The following is a 27874-nucleotide window of genomic DNA, read 5'->3' as shown; positions in this document are numbered from 1 at the left end:
AGCCAGGAGAGAGAGAGAGCCAGGAGAGAGAGAGAGAGAGCGAGAGAGCCAGGAGAGAGAGCGAGCCAGGAGAGAGAGAGAGAGAGAGAGCGAGCCAGGAGAGAGAGAGAGAGCCCGGAGAGAGAGAGAGAGGGAGGAGAGAGATGCCAGGAGAGAGAGCGAGCGCCAGGAGAGAGAGCGAGCGCCAGGAGAGAGAGCGAGCGCCAGGAGAGAGAGCGAGCGCCAGGAGAGAGAGCGAGCGCCAGGAGAGAGAGCGAGCGCCAGGAGAGAGAGCGAGCGCCAGGAGAGAGAGCGAGCGCCAGGAGAGAGAGCGAGCGCCAGGAGAGAGAGCGAGATTCAGGCGAGAGAGCGAGCGCCAGGAGAGAGAGCGAGATTCAGGCAGGAGAGAACGCGAGGGAGGTGCTTTTTTCATTAGTAGATCTCATCGAGCTCGTCATTTAAAAAGTAGCTCTTGACAAAAGATTGTGGGCACTCCTGTACTATATAGATGTTGGTAGGGAGATTGTACAATCAGATTGTAAGGTGTGTGTCGAGCTTGAAGAGAAGTCCTGGGAGCGCTGGCTATCTGGATATTAGCGTCAATCCCGGATATATAGCAAAGCACAGATTTACCTTGTCGCTGTGCTCCATAAACTCAGCCAGATTGAGCAGAGTCTGAGTGACCTCAGCGATGTCCTGAGAGGTCAGGGCCAGCTCTATGCTGCGGATCAGTTCGTCTTGCTGATCTTCGTTCAGCTCCGACCAGCAGGAAAGGAAGGCCGCGTTAAAGAGATCTCTGCATCAAAGTAAAAGAAATATTTAGCCACATTTCCAACATTCCTGGACCCCCCAAGATGAACCTGAAATAAAGCTGAGGGACCTACCTGGCCAGGGGATTGTAGGCCTGGGCTAACGACCAGCAAGATCGAAGGGCGGGGGAAGAGGAATCTTTAAGCAGCTCCACGCTCAGCCGTCTCAACCACTCCAACCAGTCGTCTTTGGAGACCCTGCGGGCCGCCCCCCAAGCCTGTGGGATGAAGAAGGCCAATTAAAAGACTGCAGCCTATTCTGTTGCATCGGCAAGACTGTGGAAATCACGATATAGAACTTATACATTCATTAAAGCTGAACTACGGGATGAACCGCTATTGACCTCATACAAGAGCCACCCTGGAGAGCTCTGTCTATTTCTTCCAGATCCGTGTAGTAATCCAGTGTGAGACCTTCCTGTAATAAAGACCAGTCACCACTGCTCTCGCTCCTTGTGCAGGGTGACTGGTCTTGTCTCCGCCCCTTCCTGCAGTTTCCTGTAGTGGGTGGGGTCTGCCGAGTCCCTCCCTCAGCTCTGCTCTCTGCACAGGCTATGTACAGCACAGTGATGATGCCTCTTTTACAGGGTAGTCAGGGTTTGCAAAAGCATTTGGTACTCACAAAGTGCTGTTTAACCTTGGTGGCTTTTGATGATTTTTTTTTTTCTTAATTAATGATTTTGTATTTGGAGTTCAGCTTTAAAGGAGAACTATGGGGTCAGTGTTTTTCCCCATAGTTCTCCTCAGCATCACGGGAGGACACAAACTAGCGTCCTCCCGTGACCCAAAGCTCAGTATATCGCGAGCTACAGCTCACTGTATACTGAGACCGCCACAGCCGGGACGGATCCCGACATTACTGTCTGGATCCACCCAGCTGCGTGATTGACAGCTGGCTCAGCTTATCTAGAGGCAGAGCCAGCTGTACCCGCCCCCTCCCCCGTCTGTTCCGCTAGTCAGCGCTGGAGGATCGGAGCGGGGAATCCCTGCAGGGAGCTGTGAGTGACATTCACTGCTCTCTGCAGGGACAGGATCGAGAAGTGAGCGAGCGGCGGTATGTGTTCCCTCACTGCCCGATCTATTGAGCCGACCTGTGACAGTTTCATTGTCACAGGTCGACTCACCTCATAATTCTCCTTTAAGATACAAAAATCGGTTTAGCCTTCTTTCTGTCCAAAATGTTTTCTGAGTTGGGCTTTAAGTGGATTATATATGGTACACTGGCATCCAAAACATGGAATACAGAGGCTTAAAAGCAAGCCAGTCCTCTTTAGGTAACCCATGGTGCTCTGGAAATTCTTTTTTCATATATTTAAAGTAAACCTGTACTAGAAAAAGTAACAAGCCAAGTTGACATATTCTTGGCACAACAAACTAAAAACTGTTCCATTTATGTCGCAACAATACTCTTCAAAGCAATCCTTGAGCCCAGTGAAATCCCTCGACTTCTGCATTTAGGGGCATGCCCTCCAACATCAGAAAGTGACATATGGCACCTGCTATCTGCCTAATAGCTACACATAATCCAACATTACCCAGCACAGAAACACAATGGGGGAAAATCATAGCAATTGCGAGTGTTTGAACTTGCACGGAATATATTTGATGCACTTTGCGCCATATTTATGTTGCTAGTGTAATGTTGTTCATAAATGAGGTTTAATAGACTCCAGGAAAGAAGACTTGTAACTCCGGGCAAAAAAGCTAAAAGAGAACTACGGGGTAAGTGTTTTTCCTCATAGTTCTCCTAAGGGTCACGGGAAGATATATACTGGCTTAAGATTTATATACCAGCATCCTCCCGTGACCCAAAGCTCAATATATAGCGGGCTACTGCCCGCGGTATACTGAGAGCGCCGCCGCCGGGACGGATCCTGACAATGCTGCCGAGATCCACCCAGCTGTGTGATTGACAGCTGGCTCTGCCTATCTAGAGGCAGAGCCAGCTGTACCCGCCCCCTCCCCCGTCCATTCCTCTACTCAGCGCTGGAGGATCGGAGAGGGGAATCCCTGAGTGCAGCGGTGACTGACAGTCACCGCAGGGAGACGATCGAGAAGTGAGCAGAATGATCATGTTTCTGCTCACTTCCCGATCGATAGAGCCGACCTGTGACAGCATCTTTGTCACAGGTCGGCTCCAACTATGAGGATGAGTGGAAATCACTCACCTCATACTTCTCCTTTAAGTTGTGATTGTTTTGTTGGTGATGCTCCAGTTGCAGACAGCCGCAGGACAAGTGCAGATTAAAACAAGTGCAAAACATGTGCAGTTGGAATAGTGCAAGCTCTGGTCAAAACAGGGGCACGTGTTAAAAGACAGATTTGCACATAATGAAAAAATGAACCGAGAGGCTAAAACTGTCGCAATTGCATTGATAAATTCCGCCCCCCCAGTGTATCCGACATACAACTGTGTCACATACATACCTTCTGCAAGTTGGTGGTGCTAACATGCAGCTTCTTCATCGGTCCAGTGTCCAAGGGGTTGCTGGAAAAAGGCTCACCCTGGTTCCCCTTAAGGGTCCGATGTTGGTAAATCAAAGGATCCTCTTCCTCGTCAGCCAGAGTGTACCCCTAAAATGCGAACAGTCCCAGATGTGAGAGGAACAGAAACAACGGGGCTCTGTGCCAGCTATACAACCTTTTTAGGTATTTATATACGTGTGAAAAATACAAATCATTCTTATTACATCAAGTACATATAAAATATAGCATACTATCCCACCTCAACCTGACCACTCATCACATTCTCAAACAATTCATCCCCACACAGCTCCCTCCACATGTATCACTGGCCCCTCCTCTTTTAGATTGTAAGCCCTCAGGGGCCGGGCCCTCCTTACCATCTCGTCTTGAATTGTGATTGTAATGTCTTCCTTATATTGTAAAGCGCTGCGCAAACTGTTGGCGCTCTATAAATCCTGTATAATAATAATAATAATATGATTGCTCTGCTTTATGTTACTGAACCAGAAGCTTTGGGTTCCTTTACATGTTTTAAAGGCTCTATGTTTCTTTTTTTAATAAAAGCACGATGCCTCATTGCAGTGATTTATTGCTTATTGGATAACTCAAAAATGTCAGCAAGACAAACTGACCCCAAAAGCAAACGGCTCTGCCATGCCGTGTCTTTTGCTAATCCACAGTGCCCTGGAAATCCTTTCTCATGGATTAAATGCATTTAAAAAAACAAAAACAGTATGTCTATAGTAAACAAAAACTAAAAAAAAAAAAGCATGTATATACATTAAAAAAAAAAAATAGATCTGACCCTCTGCATGAGCCAGGTACATGTTTGCTTTAAATACAAAATGGTTTAAGTGTCTGAATTTCAACCTAAAAGTGAGGACATCCTGTGAGTGAACGGCATGGGACCCCCTGTTTGAGGGGTGTCACTACCGTGCCCTGCACACATAGCGTCATGATACAGGGAGAGGTGCTGACTTCATCATTGTCAGCATCAGAGCTGCCCAACACCATAGAGATTTTGATGGAGACCCTGTGCTTTAGGGCTGCAGCTTACGATTATTTTCATACTCGATTAGCTACCCGATTAATTTTTCAACTAATCGATTGGTTGTATAAAAAAAAAAAATGCTCTCTCTCTCCTTCCCCAACCAACTAATCGATGATGAGAATAGTTGCCAAACATTCTCATAATTGATTATTATTGATTTAGTCGATTAGTTGTTGCAGCTCTACTGAGCTTTACATTACGGCCAAGGCAGGGGGCTGAACCTGGAGTTGGGCTTTAAAACATTACAAATGTAATAGTCACTCAGAGTAACTGCTGATGCTGGGGAGCCGGACGGGCTTGGCCAGAGTGCACCCGCTATTCTCTCTAGTGCTGCCGTGAGGGAGAGGGGATATTGGGCTATGGAAGTTACTTCTTACAAATGTAATTCTTAGTCTATAAAGAGATTGAGATAAAGAGTGAACCATCACACCAAGCTGTTGGTTTTCCATGGCGTGAGACTGGCTTTGATCTTCTGCCCTATTTTTATATTGATGTCTGAAGCCTTCAATGCCAGATCTCCCCCACTTCCTACAATGACCACCAAGGTTTAGCTGTGAACTTACTGGCTCCCATAGCAGCAATGCAGTCACGATTCATTGCCATGGAGAACACACTAGAATATGGTCATACCGGCATTAAGAAATCACATCTCCCTCATCAAACGTACGAGTACCAGCACGTCAGCTCACACAGTAACCCTGGCCAGCATGATGAGGCTGGTGGTGTGGAGTGGCCTCTGCAATGTAGCACAGACCAGGTGGGGGTCAAACTCTTCTACACACCAGCAAAGAACTAAAGGTTTGAGCTCAAGAGGGCGATTTCACAAGGGGGAATCTGTCCCAGATATTGATATCTTTATTATGAACATATTGTGAAAAGTGCCACCCACTGGGCAATTAAAAAGCACGCCTCTGTACTGACCTTCAATATCCTGCACGTCAGAACTTCATAACGTTGGTGTAAAATTCGGTGTTTCACCAGCACTTTATTCACCATTGGAATGAATATATGATACTGGAAAAAAAGGGGGGTGGAGGGGGGGGGGAAGAGTTATATAAATGGCGTATTCCCAGCTAACATGAGTCATTTAATATTCAGTATAGTTGGTATGATAATTATATAAAAACACACATGGTGGCAGCATGACTGAAAAGATACACACCAACCTGTTCCTAAGTTCTGGGGACCCTCTTCCTTTCATTGTTGAGGAAAGGAAGTCGCAGGCTGGTCTATCCCCTCCACGGTGTAGTTCCACTTTAGCAGTCCAATTTGATAAAACCACACTATAGTTTGTTATGTGTTGCTATTCACACGGCAGCCCCCTCCTTAACATTAAGGGGGTTATTCACAAAAAGTTGAAGTGTTTGGAGAGTGCCGGAGAAGTGAACAATTTGGGCCAAAATAACCGATTTGGAAAAATTCCGCTCACTTTCCGGTTCAGCGATGTTGTCCTAGATTGTTCACTTCTCCTCCCTTCTCCAAACGCTTCACCCTTTTGTGAATAACCCTGTGAATGTTTCTGGACTCTTCCGCAATCAGAAGAGATTGGAAGGTATGTGTGGTCACCCGCTTCTCATTCAAAGGGCAACTAGACTGTGGTTTTGATAAGGAACACAAAACTTACTAAGGGCTAGTTCAATCCAGGCCGTAATGCACTGGATTGCATTCTGGGCCCGCGCACTTTGTTGTGAGGCGGCGTGGCGGTGCGGTGGTGGATTGAAGTCAATAGCACCGCAGCCACACCCCCGGCCATAATGCGATCACCCGCACCTGAACGCGTGGCGTGCCTGCTTTCCAAGCCGGTGCAGTAACAAAAAATGCTGCAAGCACGATTATTTCTGACTGCACCAGACCGGAACGCAGACACCAATGTGCCACGCATTTGGGTGCGGGGAATCACATTGCGGACGGAGGGCGTGGCTGCGGTGCCATTGACTTCAATGCACCTCCATGGCCCCTCCCGCCTCAAACAAAGTGAGCCGGCCCGGAATGCGATCCAGTGCGTTCTAGCCCCAATCGGGCCAGAACGCACTGTGGCCGGTGTGAACTAGCCCTAAGTTCACCTTCTCGCTGTATATCGTACTACATTACGAAACAATTTAAAAACACAAGAGAGCAAAATTGGGTGATTCCTATGAAAACCTGCACAGACATACCCAGCCGTCTCTCTCACATTAACACAGGGGGTAGGCAACCTCGGCACTCCAGCTGTTGTCGAACTACAAATTCCATGAGGCATCGCAAAAATTTGAACGCAAATGTCAAGCCGAAATCAAAAATGTTTTTGATTTGAACTTTTTCAAATATTTTAATTTTATTTTGTATAAACTTTGTAATGTTTATATTTATTTATCGATTCATTTTTTTAAAAATAAATATTTTTATTTTTTACTTAAAAATTTTAGGGGCTTAGGGGAAATATTATTTCCTAATTCTATTCTGTTGGGCTATATTCATCTCCTCACTATATCAGAAGAGAAAATAGAGGAAGGGTTAAAACTAGAGGTTCAACTAAATGGAACTTTCAGACAGAGACTAAAAAAAATTGTCAGGCTGAACATTTTTAAAAAAAATGGTTTTACAAATATTTTGTTATTGGAGTTATTTTTTTTTTTTTTTTACTCTGTCGGGCGTTGAGGGAAATTTCCCTTTTAAAATAGAAAAGGAGATTGAGAACGCAGAGTCCTCAATCTCTTTTTCTGCAGCCCCTGTTATGAATGAACAGGAAGTCTCTATACTGTGTGTTCATGTTCAATCATAACATGAGGACATTGTGTGTTTACTATAACCACAATCATGAATGGACAGGAGGGGATGTAGGTTACTTCCCATTCATTCATAATTGAGGATGTAGTAACCATACTCTGTCCTCAATTATGTACAAACACTCAGCGATCACTGACTGCTTGTACCGCTCGCCTTCCTGACTCGCTGTCACAGGAAGCTGAGCGAGTGGAGCTCAGCCTGCTGTGACAGCGCTGTCTCCGCCCACACCGCTCTGCGATAGTTGGCTGAGCGGTGTGGGAGGAGAGATGCCGGCCGCTCACAGCGCTCTCCTCCCGCGGCGCTCAGCCAGCTGTCACAGTTTCTCTCCTCCCCGCTGGCACACAGAGCGGGGCGGAAAGAAAGAACTGATGCGCCGATGTATCGGCCAGAACAATGGCACTTTTGGCATCATCCCATATGTATGACTGACTTTTAAAGTGACACTAAGTTCAATCTTAAAAATGCATTTAAGAACCAACAACAATGTATCTTATTTGTGTATCACTCGGCTGTAGATCCTCCAATCATCTCTGAATTGGTGCCAACACTGTCCTTCCTTCTGGAGGGGGGCTACGTCTGTTCCCCATGGTCCCTGTGTGTGTTGTAAAGTAGGCACCGCTCCAAAACAAGACACATTTTTAAGATTTAACTCCTGAGTTTAGCGTCACTTTAAGCCTTCAGGCCAGCGTGTTCCCTGGTTCTACCTCCACTCTCTACTGGAGCCCACAGGAGACTCTCACACAATGTGCAGGAGGTTTTAAGAGCGTGAAATCAGGTGACTCGAGTCCTATCCACAATGAAAAACACAGATTAAAAGGTAAACTGCGCTCTCTGAATGTAGCAGATTGGCATTTTTTGCTGCCGGATGATATTTTACTTGCTCGTCTGGAGCTGCTCACTAATGAACCGTGCATAAGAATAAGACTGGAGAAGTCAGCCAAGATGATCAGGTCTGTACCTTCTTCCCCAGCTGGAAGACCAGGGAGGAAAGTGTGTCCATGGAGGTCGGTCGCAGCTCAGCGCTGACGTCCAATGTGCGGACAATGGGGTGAATTATTCGGGAGGCGTAATCTGTGAAATCCAGCGATTCTGTCAGTCGGTCCACAGTCTCCAGAGCCACCCTGGAAAATATGACAGAAATCATTTCAATTTCAATGAACGGAATCACTTTTTACCAGTGGGGAACTCTGATACTTCCAGCTGCGTTATATCCATATTTACCATAAGTATAAAGTCTTTGCATTATGAAAAACAATGCACTACATGACAAAGGATTCTCAGAGAACTACGGGTTAAGCTAAAATAAATCCCAAATCCCTATGGGTTACCTAAAGAGACATCAGATGCAGCTTGCTTTGAGAGGCTGCTTGTAAAATTTCAGACCCGATGTCCAATAAGGCAGTGGTCCTCAACTAATACAACCTCAGGACCCACATTTGTCCCTGGTCATTAAGTCGCACCACACTGGACCGCAGGACATTACGGAACTGTATGTTCCGATGCAAGCGATCAAACTGTGGGCGGGAGGTGCTTTTGGGGTTCCATTCAAATGAATGGCAGCGCAACGCACCTCCCACACAACCACAGACACACTCCAAACATTTTATTTAGGGGTTCAGTGTGGGCTGCTGTGACGGAGCTCCATCCATACGTGCGTTGCTTGTACAGCTCCCTTGCGCTCCCTGTAGAGGTGCCGGGAGCCAGAATGTAAAGTCACTCCGGTAACACGAGGGAGTTGTAAGCAAAACACATATGGATGGAGCTCCCTCGTGGCCATACCGGCGGCCCTCCCCACCTCAAGCTGACATTCAGCACCGGGCAGTATATTCTGAATGGCTGCTCGGCATGAGAACTGACAGTGCTGCGCTATGGGGGAGGCTGAGGCGCCTCTCACCTAGCGCAGTGAAAGGAACGTGGCGACCCACTGAACATGAATATGAAAAAAATGAGTAGAGTCCCTGCTGCCTAAAACAAAAAATCTATATATTTTATAGTGCCGACATAAAAACATTGAGAATAAAGTAAAACTCCAGGGAAAACGATTATTAACCCTTGCATTGGGGGCTAGCCGTGCACGGCAAGGGTTAACTGCTCTGGTCAGCTTTTGGTCTTAGGAGGAAAATAAAGCTATATTCACCTGATCCTCTGAGCTGGCTGGGGGTTTGGGAGAGGCACCAGGGACCGCTCTAATGCTCTAAGAGCCAGCCGATGCCTTTTTTTCCCCTCCCTAGACACAAATGAGCACTTAACCCTTGCAGTGCGGGGGTAGCCCCCCCCCCTGCAAGGGCTAATCATTTCCCCCGGAGTTCTTTTTTAATCAAGAACAAAACCACTATAAACCTTCCTTCAAGTCTGAGAACAGAGCATTATCTGATTAAGAGTCGGCTCTTACTTCCGTGCTGGTAAAGGTGCGTCTGATGCATCGAAGAGCTTTACGATAGGCGGTAACATGAGATGTAAGTAATCATCTAAATTGGCCCCAAACATCTGGATAGCGTTGAGAAGCTAGGCGAGGGACGAATAAATAATTAGTATAATAAGTGATACAATTAGATGACTTTCTTGTGCACTGCTACTTTTTCCCCCTCATTAGGTACCTTAATAGTCACCGATCGCCCGGCGCTGCTGTCATGCATGAAGACTCGGAGGATGTGTGGAATAAGCTGAGGCAAGTACAACTTGAACTCCCCCCCCAGCGCCAGCACAATCTGCTCAATCAGTAGAATGATGGTGCTCTGAATGGGATTGTTCATAGTCCAGTAATCCTGCAGAGAACAAGATGACAGAATATGGATCAGGCAGCAATCTAAAGAAAAGCTTCTGCAGTTTAATAGGCACATCTCAAGCACTAGTCCGCAGCCGTCCACCTATCATAGACATTCCTATCAACAAGGCCCAACAACCAATGTGGGGTAAAGAGTAGTGTGTGCAGATGGAAGAAGTGTGCTGGGGAACAAACTAACTAAAATTCTCTGGTCAAGAATTCTTGGCGCTCACTTTCAGCAGCAGCTCATACGTGTGCAATAGTACTCGGAGCCCACGCTGGCATGGTGATGCCCAGGCGGCGTGTCCATAGCATCTGGGTTGAATGATGGTGGCTGTTATTCATCCCAGAAGACCAGTGACATCTAGGGGCAGGAATGAATTACTGCAGGGGACAACTCTGGATGCAACACATCTTGGATTTTTTTTAAATTACTTTATGGCAAACATGTAGATGCTCCTGCCATTGCTTTATGATTGTGTGTGTTATTACTTTATGGCAAACATATACACGTCTCTGCCATTGCTTTATGATTGTGTGTGTTATTACTTTATGGCAATAAGGCCTTGTTCACACCAAATGCAGAGCAGATCCGGTCAGGTTTCTGCACACGCACGCTAGTCTTTTAGATGCGTTTGACTAAAAAAAACAAAACTATTTTTTTTTTAAAGTTTAACATGGGCTTTCAGTGCGTTCCAGGCATTTGCATGCGGTTTTGATGCGTTTGCAGATCCCGAGCAGGTAAGATAGGGCCTGCTGCAGTTTTTTCACCTGCTCTGGAACTGCATGCTGCAATGTGAACTGGAGCAAAAAATACCATTGGAATACATTGGACGCAGTTTTGATCCGGTCTGCAACTGATCTGCGCTTGGTGTGAACAAGGCCTCAAACATATACACACGTCTATGCCATTGCTTTATAATTGGTTGTGTTTACTTTTTCTATCATTTTTTACAGTAAGTCGTCACCAAGTACAGGTTACCTCCTTAATGGAAACTAGCCTTGGCTTCCCCTGCGTTTTGCCTCCTGGGTCTGTTTGGCGAGTTGCCATTATCTTCGGGAGCTTTTATTTTCTGCCAGAAAGGCTATTCTGCTAGTCCGTGGTAGCCCTAAGGTTCCCTCTCTGGGCGGCTGGAAGCGATTGGGTCATCAAGCATTGACCCTCTATAATTTTACATATGAGCAGCGGGGCAACCCTCTACGCTTTGATCGTATTTGGGGCCCCTGGCTCTCTTCTAATACAACTGTAGATTTCATTTAAATGCACCTACTGCTTTGTGTTATACTGGAGTTCTTGCTCCTCTCCCACATTCCATAAAGTGCACTGCAGTCAATTGGTACGTCTGCTAATACATCTGTAATGAACCTGTAATGAACCTGTATTCTGCCTGTGGATTTTCTCCTCCGCTCTGGAGTCTGTAAGCTTGTAGGTTGTATGACAATTGTTCCTGGGTTATGTTGGCCCGCTTGTTTTTATATTGTTTTTTGTGTTAATTTATACAACATTTGATAACACCAATAAAAAGCATCTTTAAAAAAAAAAATTGTGACTAAGTTATTTATTTTAAGTAGATCACAGTAAATACTAAAGGCCGTCATTGTTCATGGGACACGGAGTGGTGATAGAAGATTTGTTGGATGTTATGTAACGAAACCAACAACCGTGACATGAATGCCAGATATTTTTCCGGGAATTTACAGCTGACAAAAGGCCAATTCCTCCTTCGACTTTTCAACAAGGATTCACCACGGGAGAATTATAACTAACAATCGGTCAGCACAAAGCTGCCACCTGCACTCCTCAACGGGCGGGAGAAGATACATTTATACTTACTTTTATCAGGGTGAAGATCTCATCCATGTAAGGGCGAATATGACTCCGCACAAAGGAGACCAACATCCCCAACTGCTGGAACATGAACTGAGGAGAGAGAGAAGGGGCACAGATGAAACAAATCACAAGAGCAAGATGTAGTCCTCAGTCACATAAGCATGCAATTATATGCATATATAGGACATCTCTAAGACCCCATTCACACTGCGCGACATGGAGAATCGCGCGTTTCGTGCGATTTTGATCTAGATTGAGCGATAGTGCACTTTGTCGCGCTACATAGCGCGACTTTTGGGAGGGACTTCGTCGCTGCTACATTGGGCTGTAACCAATCAACAGCGGTCCTGATGCGACATCATTCATTCCTTCCATATTGCTGTGCAAAAGTGACCCTTCATTAGCGCGATATCGCCGGTAATGCGCAACATTGAGCCTATTGGGGCCAAAATAAATAGCTCATGTTCGAGCTACAAGCTTGAGCGACGAGCTACAGGCGACATTGAGCTGTGAGATGTGAACAGCTCCATTGAAATGCATTGGACGAGCTACATTGAGCGACATTGCGTGGAAATAGGCGCGATTCTGGAGCGGGAAATCGTGTGACAAACCGCTCTGTGTGAACGGGGTCTAAGTGCATATAAAGATTTTAAATGGTATATTTCACACTGCTCCAGGTGTATTCGGTTTATCGTTGCTGAAGATTCCAGCAGCAAAACAGGCTGCAGCGCTGGATTAATGGTGTTCACATCCAGAAGAGGGTGAAAGTTCAGTTGTGTCCAAGGATGGCTTTTAAAAGGAGAACTATGAGGTGAGTGCTTTTCACTCACCTCATAGTTCTAGCCGACCTCTGACAATGAGACTGTCACAGGTCGGCTCAGTAGATCGGGAAGTCAGCGAACACATACCGGCGTTCGCTCACCTCTCGATCCTGTCACGGCTCTCTGCCGTGACAGGGGAGGGGCTGGATTCCCCCCTCCCCGCTCCGCCAGCGCTGACTGGCGGAACGGACGGGGGAGGGGGCGGGTACAGCTGGCTCTGTCTCTAGATAGGCAGAGCTAACTGTCACTCACGCAGCTGGGCGGATCTCGACATCGATGTCTGGATCCGCTCTGGCTACGGCGTCTCAGTGTACCAGGAGCTACAGCTCGCGGTATACTGAGCTTAGGGTAACGGAAGGACGCTAGTTTGTGTCCTCCCGTTACCCTAAGGAGAACTATGGGGAAAAGCCCTGACCCCATAGTTCTCCTTTAAACACATATGTAGAAAAACTTACTTACTTTACAAAAATCTCTATTTCACCATAAAAGTAGCTTCACAAACCTAAAAATACCCCTCTTAACAGTCTGAACCCCAGATGGTAGCAATGACTGATAAATGTCTGCGCTCACATATTTCTGAATAGAAAATAACAATTGATAGCAAAGTGGAAGCAATTAATTACTAGACGGCACTACCAGAAGACGGCGATCAGCATTTACAGAAGACGGTAATCGGCTTTATCAGAGGGTGGTGATTAAAGGCCAGGGGGTGGAGCTTACCTGGGGCGACATTAATCCTGTCCTCTTCTGGGCCGAAGTCAGAACAGAAAATAAAAGGAGGTAAAAGAGACATCTCATTAGGTTGAGGAACATGGACAGTAATCACAATGACTGGAAATACTTATAAATTTGTTACATTATTTCCTAATTCTATTCTGTTGGGCTATATTCATCTCCTCACTATATCAGAAGAGAAAATAGCGGGAGGGTTAAAGGAGAACTATGGGGTTAAGGCTTTTCCCCATGCATCTCCTTAGGGTAACGGGAGGACACAAACTAGTTACCCTAGGCTCAGTATACCGCGAGCAGCACTGAGACGCCGCAGCACTGCCTATCTAGAGGCAGAGCCAGCTGTACCCGCCCCCTCCCCCGTCCGTTCCGCCAGTCAGCGCTGGCGGATCGGAGAGGGGAGGGGGGAATCCAGCCCCTCCCCGTCACGGCAGAGAGCCGTGACAGGATCGAGAGGTGAGCGAACGCCGGTATGTGTTCGCTCACCTCCCGATCTACTGAGCCGACCTGTGATAGTCTCATTGTCACAGGTCGGCTAGAAATATGAGGTGAGTGAAAAGCACTCATCTCATAGTTCTCCTTATAACTAGAGGTGCACCGAAATGGAATTTTCAGACCGAAACTGAAACTAAAAAATTTGTCAGCCTGAAACAGAAAATTATTTGTTTTTTTTCTAACCTTTTATTTTTTACAAATATTTACTTATTTATTTTTACTTTACTGTCAAGGCTTTGGAGAAATATCGGGGGTCTAAAACAGACCCCTATTATTTCCCTTTTGAAATAGAAAAAGAGATTGAGAACACAGAGTCCTCAATCACTTTTCCTGCAGCCCCTGTTATGAATGAACAAGAAGTCTCTATACTGAGTGTTCCTGTCCATTCATAAAATGTGGATATAGTATAAGTTACTGTGTTCACAATCATGAATGAACAGGAAGTGATGTAGAGCACTTCCTGTTCATTCATAATTGGGGACACAGTAAATATACTTTGTCCTCAATTATTTACAAACCCTCAATGATCAGCTGATCTCTCAGTGCTTGTAACCGCTCTCCATTATGACTGACTGTCACAGGAGACTGAGCGGGCGGTGCGGGGAAGAGAGCTCGGTCTCCTGTGAGACGGCTGACAGCCGACTCCTTTCCCACATTGCCGGCTCGGCCTCCTGTGACAGCTGGTAGCTATTAAAAAAACAAAATAATAATCCCAGCACACTTACCAGCTGGCCTGCAACAACACAAATTTGCCCTGTAACAGTATGCATTAAAAACTGATAGTTGTCTCCGCCCACGACGCTCTTAATCCTAATTTGCCTGTTATGGGGCGGTGCGGCAGGAGAGCTCGGCCTCCTGTGACACCGCTGGCAGTGCTCTCCTCCCTGCCCTGCTCAGCCTCCTGAAAGTTTCTCTTCTCCCCACAGGACACTGCTCTGTGTTAGAGGGGATACAGAGCAGCTCCCAGCGAGGAGAAGAGAAACTGGGGGTGCACCGCATTTTCGGCCAAATAGTACTTTTGGCAATTTGCCAAAGTACCATCTTCAAACTAAATGTTTCGGTCCGAAATTTCGGTGCATCCCTAGTAAAAACCCCTAATTGGTTCTTATTGCTTGGGAAAGTGGATACGAGGAGCTGGAACTATGAAGATGCTTTATATGTTTCTGTTATTGATGTCTAGGGCTGCACCTAATGATTAGTTTCATAATCGATTAGTTGGCCGATTTTTTTTCCCCGATTAAATTGGATAAAAAAATTAAATAACATCCTTAAACGTAAAATAAAAACGTAAAATACACAAATGCCGTGTTACAAAGTTTACATCAGAATAAAACTGCATGCACAATTGTTTTGCAATTGCACTGCACTGGAACGCACAGCATTGCGGTACTGTGTGTTCCAGTGCGGGTGATCACACTGTGGGTGGGAGGCGCGTTTGGGATGCCATTGAAATGAATGGCACTGCAACGCACCTCCAGCAGCAGAATTCGTCAGGCCGAAACCGAAAATGACTTTATTCCCACCTTTAATTAAAATGTTTTAAAGAATTGTATTGTAAGCACATGGCGTTTAATTAGCTTCAGCCAGGAAATGACGGCTGCCAGTGGCAAGATTCCGCAGACGGCAGCTAAAAGTAATTACAGCAGGTAGTGGGCGGGTGGAATAGCCAGCTTGCTATTGGCCATTTCAAATTGCAATAGCAGGCTGGCTATTTCACCCGCTCACTGCCTGCTGTGCCCTCCTCCCAGCGTGGAGGCGAGAGCTAGGGGATCCAACCAACTAATCGATAATGAGAATAGTTGACAACTATTCTAAAAAAACAACATCAACAAATCGATTAGTTGGTTGCAGCCCTATTGTTGTCATCCAATAGTATGGCAATGGTATAAATGTAGAGAATCTAATTATTGACCTGGCAGCTTCCGCACATTGTAGGCCTCCCACAGTCACTATGGGTTGTGGTAGCGTTGAGTGAAATTAGAATTAAAGCACCACAATGTAATATTCAAGTCCAAATTAAAGTTTATACCAATGACAGATTGCTTGCAAAGCCAATGCTCTTCAAGGGATGTACCTCTGCTCCCTTCATTGGGTCTTGGGAAAATGAAACAGTGTATGTGGACTGAGGATGTTATTGAAGCGTGAGTTTGCACAGCGTCCGTTAGCAGCTGGTTGGCTATTGGCTGCTTGGACCAGCTGCTGACGGACGCTGTGCAAACTCACAACACTTCCATAACATCAATCTATAGACTGATTATTGTGTCCACAATCATGGTTTCCTTTTCCCAAGACCCAATGAAGGGAGCAGAGGAACAGCCCCTTAAAAAGCGTTGTATAAAACTTGTATTTGGACTTGAATATCACCATTTGGCACCTCAATTCTAAATTCGATCAGGTATTTATTGCTGTCTGTGTGCCCTCTGCAGAGATTCACCGACACTATTTGTCCTGGTCATCACTGTCATGTGTACAGGAAGTGATGGAGTGCCAACATTTTTAAGTCTGCAGGCTGAATGAAGAAAACATATCAGATTGCTCCATCAACGCTTACAAGCAGGCTGTTTCCATTGTTCTGATAGTCTGCAAGCTCCATTTGGCTGAGACTTTTCCATCCTGCCCCTTTGATCAGCTGATCGAGGGATGCCGGGCGGAAGGGTGCCGACAGGGGAAGCCACTGTGCGAACTTCAGTGGGTGCCCCCCCCCCCCAAATTCGGACTGTATATAGGCTACTTAAGAGGGAGACGCCCTCACTCTAACTTTGTTATTTCTGGGACAGGACATAAAGCCCCTCAAGGTTATCGTAAGAAGTGACAGAAATCGAAAATACTTCCAATCGGGACACGGTATTAAAAGGAAATCACTTCAATGGGAACACAGACAGCAATAGGCCTGCGTGATCCGCTCTAGGTGGGTAACAAATGTGATAGTTCTTCAGGACTTACTTGAGGAGAAGGTTGGTGAGACTGTGGGGAGAAGATATAAAACAGACAGATCAGTAACATCCCAGAAAAGAGAACCCTGTTATTCATCAAGCCCCGAAAAGAAGCCCTGCGTGGATACACACCTCCCGCACGTTGCTGTCGCACAGGCGAATGACGCTCAGGAACGTCGGCATCACTTGAGGTAGAAACTGGACACATTTCAGTCCTAAAGACTTGAAGATGAAGGTGATGGCTTGAACCACCATGGTGTGATGGTTAGACAGAGACTGGTCCCTCAGGATCCGCATTAGGGTGACCACAGAAACAGCTGGGTAGAACTCATCTAGGGGCAGATTGCCCATATTCACCAGCATCTCACTGGTACTGAACTCAGCTGAAAGAGAAGAGGATATAAAGTGTAACGAGCCCGTGAAGAGTCCCATCATTTAGGATTATCCTAAAGCCAATTTAACAAAGGATCTTATCTCCTCTACTATGACTACAAAGCAATTATTGTCTGTAAAGTCTAAGCTTGAACAATAATAGCAAATCTACAACTTTCCCTAAATGTGCCTTAGATGTACACAACCCATGCTGGGTTCTTTTTACGGTGGTCACATGACAGCTTGATCCCTTTATTCTTTCACAAGCTCCAAGGGGTGGGGTGGTGACTAAAAGCAAAGTAGAGTTTTCTGATGATTTCACCAACCCCAGGAGCTCTTTCACTCTATGGAGACCTGTGTCATTTAGGTTGGCCATGGAGCGTGTCTGAAACAACCTGACCACGGAAATACAGCCACTCCATGTGTTGGATCGGCATCCTCTAAGTCCCAAGGAGGAAGCAGAGATGCATCTGATCACTCGAGCATGGATCTCCTCCTGCGCTTAGCGTGGTCAGAAACATTCAGGAAAGACTTCTTGATCAATAGGACTTTATTTAGTATACATAGAATTTTTTATTTCAATAAAAAGGAACCAATATATGTATAGTGAGAGTGAAATACATGTAGAGTACTGTAGAGGCAAGTCTATAAATGTTGCCACTTCCTTACCAGAGTCCTGGTTGGTCTTAGACTCGGAAAGGCTGAGAGCGGATGCATCCCGAGACTGGTCAATCATTCCAATGTTCACTTTGTGCTTATATGGGTCCAGAGCGCCCAACAGGCCCAGCACCCGGATAGCCTGAAAGAAAACATGTTTGATCAGCCCTGGAGGGTCTTTTGGTCACAATACTATAGGGTGACCTAAGCTTGATACAGTATAACTCACTTCCCGGCGAATGCCTTGGTTCTGCTCAGTCTTCAGGAAGTTTAGTAGCACCTCCAGCAAAGACGGGTACTTCCGATATGGCTCTACCACATACCCTGTGCTAGCTACCAGCTGCCCGAGGGTCCACAGAGCCACCTAGAGAGAAAAACAGGGTGTCAACCATCTTGCCGGAGTCCGTTCCAGTTCTCACAATGAGATAGGACCGCACTTACCTGTCTCTTCGCCAGCAGAGACGAATCCTGCAACATATCCATGATAATTGGGAATAATTCATCCATCCACTTTCTCATCTCCAGCCCACTGACCTGGAAGGGAGAAGGACAACATCTGTTAAGGACATCGGTTTGGGAGACTTCTATGATGATTTAGAAGTTACTTCTCCCTTTGACTATAGCAACTCCCTTCTTCCTCTATGCAAACTATTCCCCCTTCAGTCTATCATAAATGCTGCTGCTAGACTCATCCACCTGACCAACAGCTCTGTGTTCGCCATCCCTCTCTGCCAACCATCCACTGATGCAACAAATAAAATTCAAGAACATAACATGCAAAGTCATCTACAAATCTGCTCCCGGCTACATCACCACCCTTATCTGAAAATATCACCCAAACTGTTCTCTGCTCCTCCCAAGACTTCCTTGCTCTCCAGCTCCCTCAACTCCATCCCCCATGCTCACCTCCTCGATTTCTCCAGAGCCTCTCCCATCCTCTGGAAGTTCCTACATCAATCTGTCCCGTTATCTCCCACTCTTTCCACCTTCAGGTGATCCCTGAAAATTAATCTCTTCGGGAAAGCCTATCCCAACGCTACACAACAACTGAACTTTTACTTTCTCCATCAACTCATCCCCACACAGTTAACTTCTGTAAAACTTGACCCTACCTTTCAGATTGTAAGCGCTCACCTCTTGCTGTGGTATATGGCTTCAGAGTATAAAAATGATAGTAAAATGTCTGAGCCGGCTATGCTGCAAACAGGGTGGTACCTCTGCATTGCACACCTACTACTTTTCTTGTTAACCTCTTGCCGTCCGCCCGTAGTAAAAAAAACGGACGGACAGCACTGCAGCATTTGCGGGTTGCCGTCTCCAGACGGCAATTTTTTGAAAATTGACCCGACCATTGCACACACCCGTTACCGGGTGTTTCACATATAGGCGATTAGCGGCTCCATAGTGTTTTTTTTTGGGGGGGGTCAGCAGTAGCCCAACAGCATGCTTAGTAACACTAACACCAAAATTCTTAATGGCTGCTAAGGCTTCCCATTTCACATTAGTCTCTGTAATATGTAACTTAATGAACACAATATTGATTATCGTTATTAGCATGAGGGAAAAAAAAAAAAAAAAAGGCTCCTCCCCGGTGCATATGAAATACAGACTTACCTGGGCAAGCTCTCCAATTGTTGCCAAAACATTGGTCACCACTCCAGGGTTAGGATCTGGGTCACGGAGTTTCAAGATCAAAGCCTGGCGAGGAGATAGCATGGTCAGAAAGTGTTTGACGGAACACAGCATACCCACAAGCTCTGGTGTTCGTTACATAAAATTACTAGAAACACATTCGTGGATTTGTGTGTAAAACAGCAGGCTAAAAAAAAAGTTATTTTTTTGAAGAGCAGTTTTGGTGTGCCGAAAAAATGACAGAGGACTGAGTAATAGCAGCAGGTAAGAGACAAAGTTAGGACAGCCACAGAGACAAGACATGGAAACTTTAAAAATGGAATCTACACTCAAAACACGCTAAAAAAAACCATACCTTGAGTATCGGCTCCATGTAAGGGCGGATGAGCCGTGGTGCGTTAGACACCAGGTGACCCAACATACGAGCACTTTGTTCCTTGTTCCTGCCAACGCCACTATGTTCCAGCTCTGTCAGAATCTAAAGATCAAGGAGGATTAGTATTGACCCAGCTAAAAAAGTAAATATCCCAAAACATCAATCGGTTGAATGTAAACTACCTGGATGAGCATCTTGCGCAGGAAAGGCATGACAAAGGCGGGATTCATGCTGCTAAGGCGACCGATCGTACAGATGGCCAATTCTCGTATCTCAAACACCTCGTCGTTCAGAGCCACAAACAAGGCCTGAAGGTTCTCCGCCTGAGCCAGATGCGTATCAAAGCGTTCATCTAACGATGCCAGGACGCAGTAGCGGATATCAGGGTCTACAAAAAAAAAAACAAAGGTAGAAGAATGCCCAGATGGAGTCAACGGTTTTCTTCTTGATACATTTGTACTTTATAATAGGTATAGAGGTCAGGGTCAGCGGGGTTTGGCCTTACCTGGGTCTGTAATTCCGACCACCAGCAGTTTGCTCAGAACATCAGCCACAACCTGCACGGCGGTCTGACTCACATGTCCGTGTCCACTAAGCAGCTGGATAGAGGGGGTCAGCAGGCGGGAGCAGGTGCGGGCAGCTTCCATTCGGATCTCCTTGTGCTCACTGTTCAGGAAGTGATCGGCACAATGCCGCACAAACTGCGTCAGTGAGTGACCTGAAATCAAACGAACAAAACAAACTTGCTACAACCACAGAACCAAACAATGATTTCGACAAATGCCACTTGCTAAATGCGCATATCTGAAAGAAATATAATAATGACACTGGACTTGTAAGAAGCTGTGGGGAAACTACAAATCTTTTCATGCATCTGCCCCTAAAAGCCATGCCTGTCAGTCTTGCAATGCCTAATGGGATTTGTAGTTTCCCCACAGCTGGAGAGCTGATGTTTGGTTACCCTGAACTAGATTATGGTAAAGTGGGCTATGGGGAACGCACTCCTAACATAGCTGTCTAAGCAAAGTAATGAAATGCCATTACCTTCAAACTCAAATGTTCCTAAGGTGCGGAGAGCGAGGGTAATACTGCCCACGTCGCTGGATTCCGGGATATTGGTGAGATTGGGAGAAGAGAGCTGCTGTGCCAGGCCTTTGGGCATCCCTGGGTGCCGGAGAGGCTTGTGCATAAGAACCAGCGACAGCATTTTTAGCAGGCCGTCCTGAATGTCCTTCTTCAGTTGGGGGATGTGACGACTCAGGTCATAGAGCACGGCAGTCAGTGCAGGGCTGAAAGAAGGAGAAGTATTTCGTGAAATTGGTTCGTTACTACCGTTACCTATTTTTCCAACATCACTCAGATAACATACCTCAGCCCCACAGACAGCATGGGCTCCAGAAGTTCCTTAATATCCTGCTGAATGGAGGGACCCATGGCTCGTGCCAGCATGCTGATACAGGTAAACACTGTGGCATCCACCTGCATAGTTTTCTGCCTCCTGTATGGAGAAAGAGTTCATAGTCAGTCTTTCTAAAATGGCTCATGTGGAAAAGCAGCAAATATATGGAGAAATTATCACTCCTGCCTCCAGTTAGAGAGCCACAAATCACCTACTTTACCCTGACATATGTTGTGGTGCAGCTTATTTGTGCATCCAATATACAGTTTGGCTTTGCAGGAAATGTCTCTGGACATTTCTTCAGTGCTTAGGAACTCAGCAATAACTCAATATGAGAACCAAGGGCCCAGTGAGCAGTTCAAGAGGACCCAATATGTAGGGAGAGTTGTACAACAATTTGTGCTGGGTCAGAAGACCCAGCTCTTTAATACGAGGGTCCATGTGCTGACGCACACAGAAAATATAATGTAGCCAGGCTAATGAAAGGGAAACCAAAAAGGATAACTGTACTGTGTCTTAAAGTTGTGTTATCCTTCAAGCACCAAAGCCATTGTGTGGACTGTGGTCATATACGGGTGCAGCAGTCATTTTCTTAGCAGGATTAGAAATGCAGACAACTACAGTTTATCAATTCAATAGGAATGAGTGACATCACTGCTGCTTCAGTCAGGTTCTCTCTCCTGTCATAGTGACATTAGCTCCAAGCAATCCTGAAAGGATACATTCTCTAAAACCGACTCACGAAAACACAATACCAGAGCCGCATCATCTCCATCACAATATTCAGACACTCACTTGTGAGCAAAGTCCTTAGGTGGTAGGGCAGTCTTGACATGCTCCAGGATTTTGGGCAGGTAACAGCGAATCTCTGACCTTACAGCGACAGAGATGAGTCCCAAAGCTTGGAAGGCCACAGTGCGCTCCTTCTCTTTGCGTACAGAGCTCAGAAGGTGATTCATGGTGTCCTGGAGGTACTGATCTGCAGGAACAACAGACAAGTTATGTAAAAAAAAAAAAAAGACAAGGTACAAGATAGTAAACCAATAAAACAAACAAGAGGCAGACTCCAGGGGGCCACTCATTTTGTTGTCACTCTTCTATGTTAAAGCTGAAGTGTAGTGTATGGACATAACTTCCCTTGATCAACATGCAATGAAAAGATTTAAATCCTTCTGTTATTTGAAAGACTACATCCCCAGCACCCTTAAAGTGACATTAAACCCTCAGATTTTTTAACATAAAACAATACTGTAATGTGTGCCTTACTGTAATCCATGGTTGTTTCCCTTCTCTTTGCTGCTCTTCCTTTTAAATCTGGATCTGTTCTCATGCTGGGCAGAACTTCTGTTTTGCAGCAGACTGCCTCGTCTCCGGAATGGATATATGGTGTGTGTGTACATTTGCAACCTGAGCCAGCACTACAGGAAGAGGCAGCCAGCTGCAAAGGGAAGTTCTCCCCCAGCATGAGAAGACATGAGGATTTAAAAGGAAGAGCAGCAAAGAGAAGGGAAACAACCATGGATTAGAGTAAGGCACACATTACAGTATTGGTTTATGTTAAAAAATCTGAGTGTTTAATGTCACTTTAACCTCCCTGGCGGTATGATTATCTCAGTATTATCAGTATATGATTATCTCAGCCACACTCGGGATTACCGCCAGGAAGGTTAAGACCCCGATTCACACTGAGCGATTTGAAGCGCGGTTTACACTCAAATATCGCTCAGTGTAGCTTGTCCAATGCATCTCAATGTCGCATGTAGATCAAGCTTGTCCCTCAAACATGACCTTGTTTTCCAGTGGATTTTGTGTGATTTGGCCCCAGTAGGCTACCAAAAGAAAGCGCTACGTAGTGCGACAAAATGTGCACTGTAGCTCAAAGTCGCTCAGCTCAAATCAGCGCTGAAATTTTTTTTTTTTTTTTTTTAATGTAGCTCAGTGTGAATGGAGTCTAATAGTGCTTGCTCCTCCCTGCTGGCCACTGGGTGCTACAGACTTTAGCTGTTCAATATGCACATCCATGGGGATGCCAGGGAGGGGGGTTCTTTCATATAGTGCTTAGAAAAACCAGTACAGTGACTGACCCCAGCCCTAAAGATTAGGGATGCACCAGTACCGATGCAGAGTATTTGGGTGAGTACTCGTACTCGCCCAAATGCTCCGATACCTAGCCCAATACGCGAACTTTACACACTGTCTTTACACATCATTTTCAGGCCTAAAATGTGGAATATAACATGGGTGCAAAAATGGAAAAAAGGGCCTCAGTCATGAAGGGGTTAAATGGGACTTCCGGTATGGGTATTCAGTATCAGCGAGTACAGAAAACAAAATATCGGTACTCACACTTGATACCGAAAAACCGATATCGGTGCATCCCTACTAAAGGTCATGCCACGAGAAGAGCCGAAATGACTGATAGAGAAAGTCAACAGCTGTGAGAGGTGGGCCAATGACAGTATGGATCAGAAGAAGAGGGGACTGATGATGACTGAAGTTGTATAGACAGGAAATGAACGTGGGCACAAGATAGCTCCTGCATCTTCAAAGGGTTATATTGCGGGGCTGTAAGTTTACAGGGAATTGAGAGTTATCCGTTTCAACTCAGGAGAGAACCTGCTACAGGTGTGGGGAAAAAAAAATGGCTGCAGTAAAGTTTCCCCAATTGAAGTCCATCATGAACAATTCCTACCTGTAAATGCACAAGGCTTGAATGCTGCAAGACGAGGAAGGACGTTGAGAATGGTCATCTGGAATAAAGGGTTCTTGCTGCTTCGACACTTTAAGACCCAACGACAAATCTAAGAAACAAATTGTGAAACACTGAATTAAAACAAAGAACACATGGAGCTGGAGGCAAGAAAGAATAGAATGTGCCCGTACCTGGTCAAACTTTTCCTCCACGAGCTCCCGACAGGTGCGGCTTTCCACCAATGTAGACTTGTCAGGCATGGGGGCGGTTCCATATCCCAGAATTCCCTGCTGCCCAGTGTATCCCAGAAGGCTCAACAATGCATTGGAAGGCTGTGGCTGGACTGACTGAAAGCTGGCAAATGGGGTGATGTGTCGGGGCTTGAGGCCAAAGGTCATGAGGTCCTTACAATGCTTGTCGTGGACCAGCTGCTGCTGAGTAATCTCTTCCATCTCCTCTCTCAGACGCTAAGTGACAGGAATAATATTATGGTAGTTACGATCATTAAGTGGACATGATCTTAAAAAGTAAAAATGTGCTAAGTTATATGAAATTGTCCCTAAACAGCACCCTGAAAATGTACCTGCCGTCCTTAATTCCTGTGCCTCATAGCTGTATATCTGTGTGAGATCATCTAAGGCACTGCTGCCTCTGAATGCTCGCCTCAACAGATATGGAGTGAGATTCGGTGATGTCATTCCGGTGCTGCTTTCTGTCCTCCTTGCTGAACAGGAAGCAGTACCTGGGGACCTGTAGTGCAAAGATCTCCCTGCGTCTGTCATTCATTCTGTGGATCTGTGCTTTTAACACCTTTAGTACTACTGTTTGATTATTCCTCTAGCACTTATCAGATTACCAATCATCAGACAGGCATCTCCGACATTAGGAAGCCAAGCCTGGTTGCTATACCAAGATGGCGGCCTCCGCATAACAAGGCATGGTAAGTCAGTAATGGGGGAAAAAAGATCAGCTTTTTTATGGGCACAGTATAGGTCCTCTTTAAACAGCCCCTAACATTTGCTTCTACCCCTGTTGTGTTAAATTTGTAATGCCGTGGAGCAGTGGGCACCATCCTACACACCTTCTGGGAATGCCCTCTCCTCCACGGGTAGTGGGTGGAGGTCTTTAACATTATTAGCACCGTAAGCTCCATCAGAATGGATCCCACCCCTGATTTGGCAATTCTGAACTTAAAGGAGAACTATGAGGTGAGTGCTTTTCACTCACCTCATAGTTCTAGCCGACCTGTGACAATGAGACTGTCACAGGTCGGCTCAGTAGATCGGGAGGTGAGCGAACACATGCCGTGACAGGGGAGGGGATGGATTCCCCCCTTCCCGCTCCGATCCGCCAGCGCTGACTGGCGGAACGGATGGGGGAGGGGGCGGGTACAGCTGGCTCTGCCTGTAGATAGGCAGAGCCAGCTGTCACTCACGCAGCTGGGCGGATCTCGACATCGATCTCGGCGTCTGAGTATACAGCTACAGCTCGTGGTATACTGAGCTTAGGGTGACGGGAGGACGCTAGTTTGTGTCCTCCCGTTACCCTAAGGAGAACTATGGGGGAAAAACACTGACCACATAGTTCTCCTTTAAGGATCAAGATTTTTCCACCCAGTAACAGAATTGTTATTACTCATGTCCTACTAGCTGCACGTCTCCTTATAGCCAGGAATGGGAAAACGCTTGAGGCCCCATCCCTTACCCACCTCATCCATCTAGTACAACTCCATTACAAGTCTGAAAGGACTATAGCATTTCATAGCGACAAAAATAACCAGGTTGATGCCCTCTGGAGACCATGGACCGAATGGTTCTCTACATTCGAACGCACTACCCACTAGACTCTTGGGTTAAGGTAGGCCTCCCGACCGATTTAGGCAGGGAAAGACTGCACTCTACCTACTACATTAGAAGCGAAAGTGATATCCCTCTATACACTACCCTTCATAATGGCTTAGACGTTGTTATAGGCGGATTCTGCCACTTACGATACTAACTGTGATTCACTAAGCTCTGTTTTGTTTTTTTGTGTTTTGCCTAATTATACGACTGTTACATGTGGTATTTGACCACAACACAAAATGTAAATGTGTGATTCTGATCACAGGCAAATGTTTGTCTGATTGTTTCCAAATTTTGTACTGTTGGAAAACTTAATAATAAAAAATAAATAAATACATTTCTGGAATTTGTGATGTCATGGTCTAAAGCAGTGGTTCCCAACCTGTGTAACCTCGGGACCCACATTTGTCCTTGGTCATTAAGTCGTGACCCAAGTGGTGCAGGTGATCGGACTGTGAGTGGGAGGTTCGTTTGGGGTGTCAATCAAATTAATGGCAATGTAAGGCACCTTCCACACTAGAACATGCAATAGGTGCGATTGCGTGGTACAGTGCATTAATCACATGGGACAGTGTGATTAACGCACTGTACTAGTTCAACTGACCCTCAGAAACACTGACAGACACACAACCACATTCAAACACACATACACACTCCAAAAATATATAATTTGTTTTTTTTCCAAGATCCACACGGTCTCCCTACCTTATGAGAACTGGAGTGGATCCTCAGCCTGGTGTCCAGTGTGGGCTGCTGTGCTGCGATGGAGCTCCATCCATATCTGCATTGCTTGTACAGCTCCTTTGCGTGCCCTGTAGGGGTGCCGAGAGACCGAATGTGACGTCAGTCCAGGCACCTCTACAGGACACGTGAGAGCGGTAAGGAATGATGTATGGACGGAGCTTCCTTATGGCCATATTTCCAGCCCACCCCACCTCAAGCTGGACATGCAGGGCCGGGCAGCATATTTTGAATGGCTGCTCAGCACAAGAACTTATGGTGCTGCGCTAGAGGGAGGCTGAGGAGTCTCTCACCTAGAAGGAAGGCATGGGGTGACCCCCTGAACATGGATGAAGAAATAATGTCACCCGCACACCATAGTAGTAAAGCAATAGTCCATTTAATGACACATTGCCATTCGATGCAAGCGCTTTTCGGGGCCTCAGGGGCTCCCCTTCATCAGGCTCAGAGCCTGATGAAGGGGAGACCCTGAGGCCCCGAAAGCGCTTGCATTGGCAATGTGTCACTAAATGGACTATTGCTTTACTACTATGGTGTGCGGGTGACATTATTTCTTCATTTATGGTATACACGGTGCCGTCCGTGGTCACTACGAGCACCCACCGACCCATATGGGTTCCTTCCGGTAAGGAGTGCAGCAAGACCTCTGGTTCTGACCCCTGAACATGGATTCGCGACCCACTTTTGGGTCACGACCCACCAGTTGAGAACCAAGGGTCTAAAGGTATCTTTGCAATAGCTCCTGCTTTCTATGAAGATTCTCTTCCACATACACCAAGTTTTTCCCCTTCTTTCTCCTCGTGTTTCTTATCTTTTTACCCACCTCGCCTTCCATGCTGCTGATCCGCACTAACTCATTGATGATCAGCAGCGCTCCGTGGATTCGATCATCTCTGTTCATCCCCTTTTCCTTAGACAGGGTCTCATCGAATCCTCGCTCCGCTTCCTCAAAAGTTTGCTAAACAGTAAAACAATTAACAATGATATACGGTTTGTAAGATGTCATATAAGCCTCTGTCTTCTCCAGACTAACACAGAAGGAAAAGCCCCAGTCTGTTCACAGAATCACAAATGCAGGTCCTCACCCGGTACCACAGGGGTTTCTGTAGCTCCTTGGGTTCACGTTGCGTGGTCAGAATCAGGCAGGCTCTCAGGGCGGCCACTGCCCCTTCCCTGATGGCTTGTTTGGGATCCCATACGCCATAGAAGATGTTGTCGAAAAAAGGTTGCACTTGCTGGAAGAAAAATGTGGGTGCACTTACGGCCAATTCCTTCAAAACAAGAACCTGCAAGAGAAAAAGAAAAAAAAAAAAAACAAGGTTTAAGTTTAAAAGAAACTCTGTTACTTTGCCTGTTCTGGGTGATAGGTTCTCTTGAATCAACAGCCTCCGACTAGCTAACCCTCACCTATACTGCACTCCCATGCTGCTCAGTCAGAGAAATAAAGAAATACCCAATGAAGTGCAGCTTATAAGCATTCTTCCTGTACCATGACCCCCGCTGACCTCGGGGGGGGG

The 27874-nt window shown here is 46.1% G+C and overlaps 1 protein-coding gene across 1 annotated transcript in view; it reads right to left on the bottom strand.

Moving 5' to 3' along the window:
- Positions 1-561: 561 nt before the first annotated feature.
- Positions 562-27874, bottom strand: part of LOC108796319 (serine/threonine-protein kinase mTOR-like) — a 33332-nt gene continuing 6019 nt past the window's right edge. Inside the window, exons 4-28 of the mRNA XM_018567776.1 lie at positions 27443-27643; positions 27181-27315; positions 23964-24239; positions 23773-23881; positions 21876-22059; positions 21051-21179; positions 20726-20970; positions 20187-20399; positions 19864-20069; positions 19661-19783; positions 19288-19371; positions 18115-18207; positions 17903-18037; positions 17686-17815; positions 16777-17027; positions 16655-16675; positions 13208-13234; positions 11670-11756; positions 9669-9836; positions 9464-9576; positions 8030-8192; positions 5227-5319; positions 3216-3362; positions 864-1006; positions 562-775 (exon numbers count right to left, since the gene is read on the bottom strand). Coding sequence (XP_018423278.1) covers positions 562-775; positions 864-1006; positions 3216-3362; positions 5227-5319; positions 8030-8192; positions 9464-9576; positions 9669-9836; positions 11670-11756; positions 13208-13234; positions 16655-16675; positions 16777-17027; positions 17686-17815; positions 17903-18037; positions 18115-18207; positions 19288-19371; positions 19661-19783; positions 19864-20069; positions 20187-20399; positions 20726-20970; positions 21051-21179; positions 21876-22059; positions 23773-23881; positions 23964-24239; positions 27181-27315; positions 27443-27643 — 3690 coding nt within the window. The remainder of the gene's footprint in view (positions 776-863; positions 1007-3215; positions 3363-5226; positions 5320-8029; positions 8193-9463; positions 9577-9668; positions 9837-11669; positions 11757-13207; positions 13235-16654; positions 16676-16776; positions 17028-17685; positions 17816-17902; positions 18038-18114; positions 18208-19287; positions 19372-19660; positions 19784-19863; positions 20070-20186; positions 20400-20725; positions 20971-21050; positions 21180-21875; positions 22060-23772; positions 23882-23963; positions 24240-27180; positions 27316-27442; positions 27644-27874) is intronic.

This window comes from Nanorana parkeri, unplaced genomic scaffold (genome assembly GCF_000935625.1).
Source record: "Nanorana parkeri isolate BGI_ZX_2015 unplaced genomic scaffold, ASM93562v1 scaffold1091, whole genome shotgun sequence".
NCBI lineage: Eukaryota > Metazoa > Chordata > Amphibia > Anura > Dicroglossidae > Nanorana > Nanorana parkeri.
The sequence above is the reverse complement of the archived record's forward strand: the minus strand, read 5'-3'. Positions and strand labels throughout refer to the sequence as shown.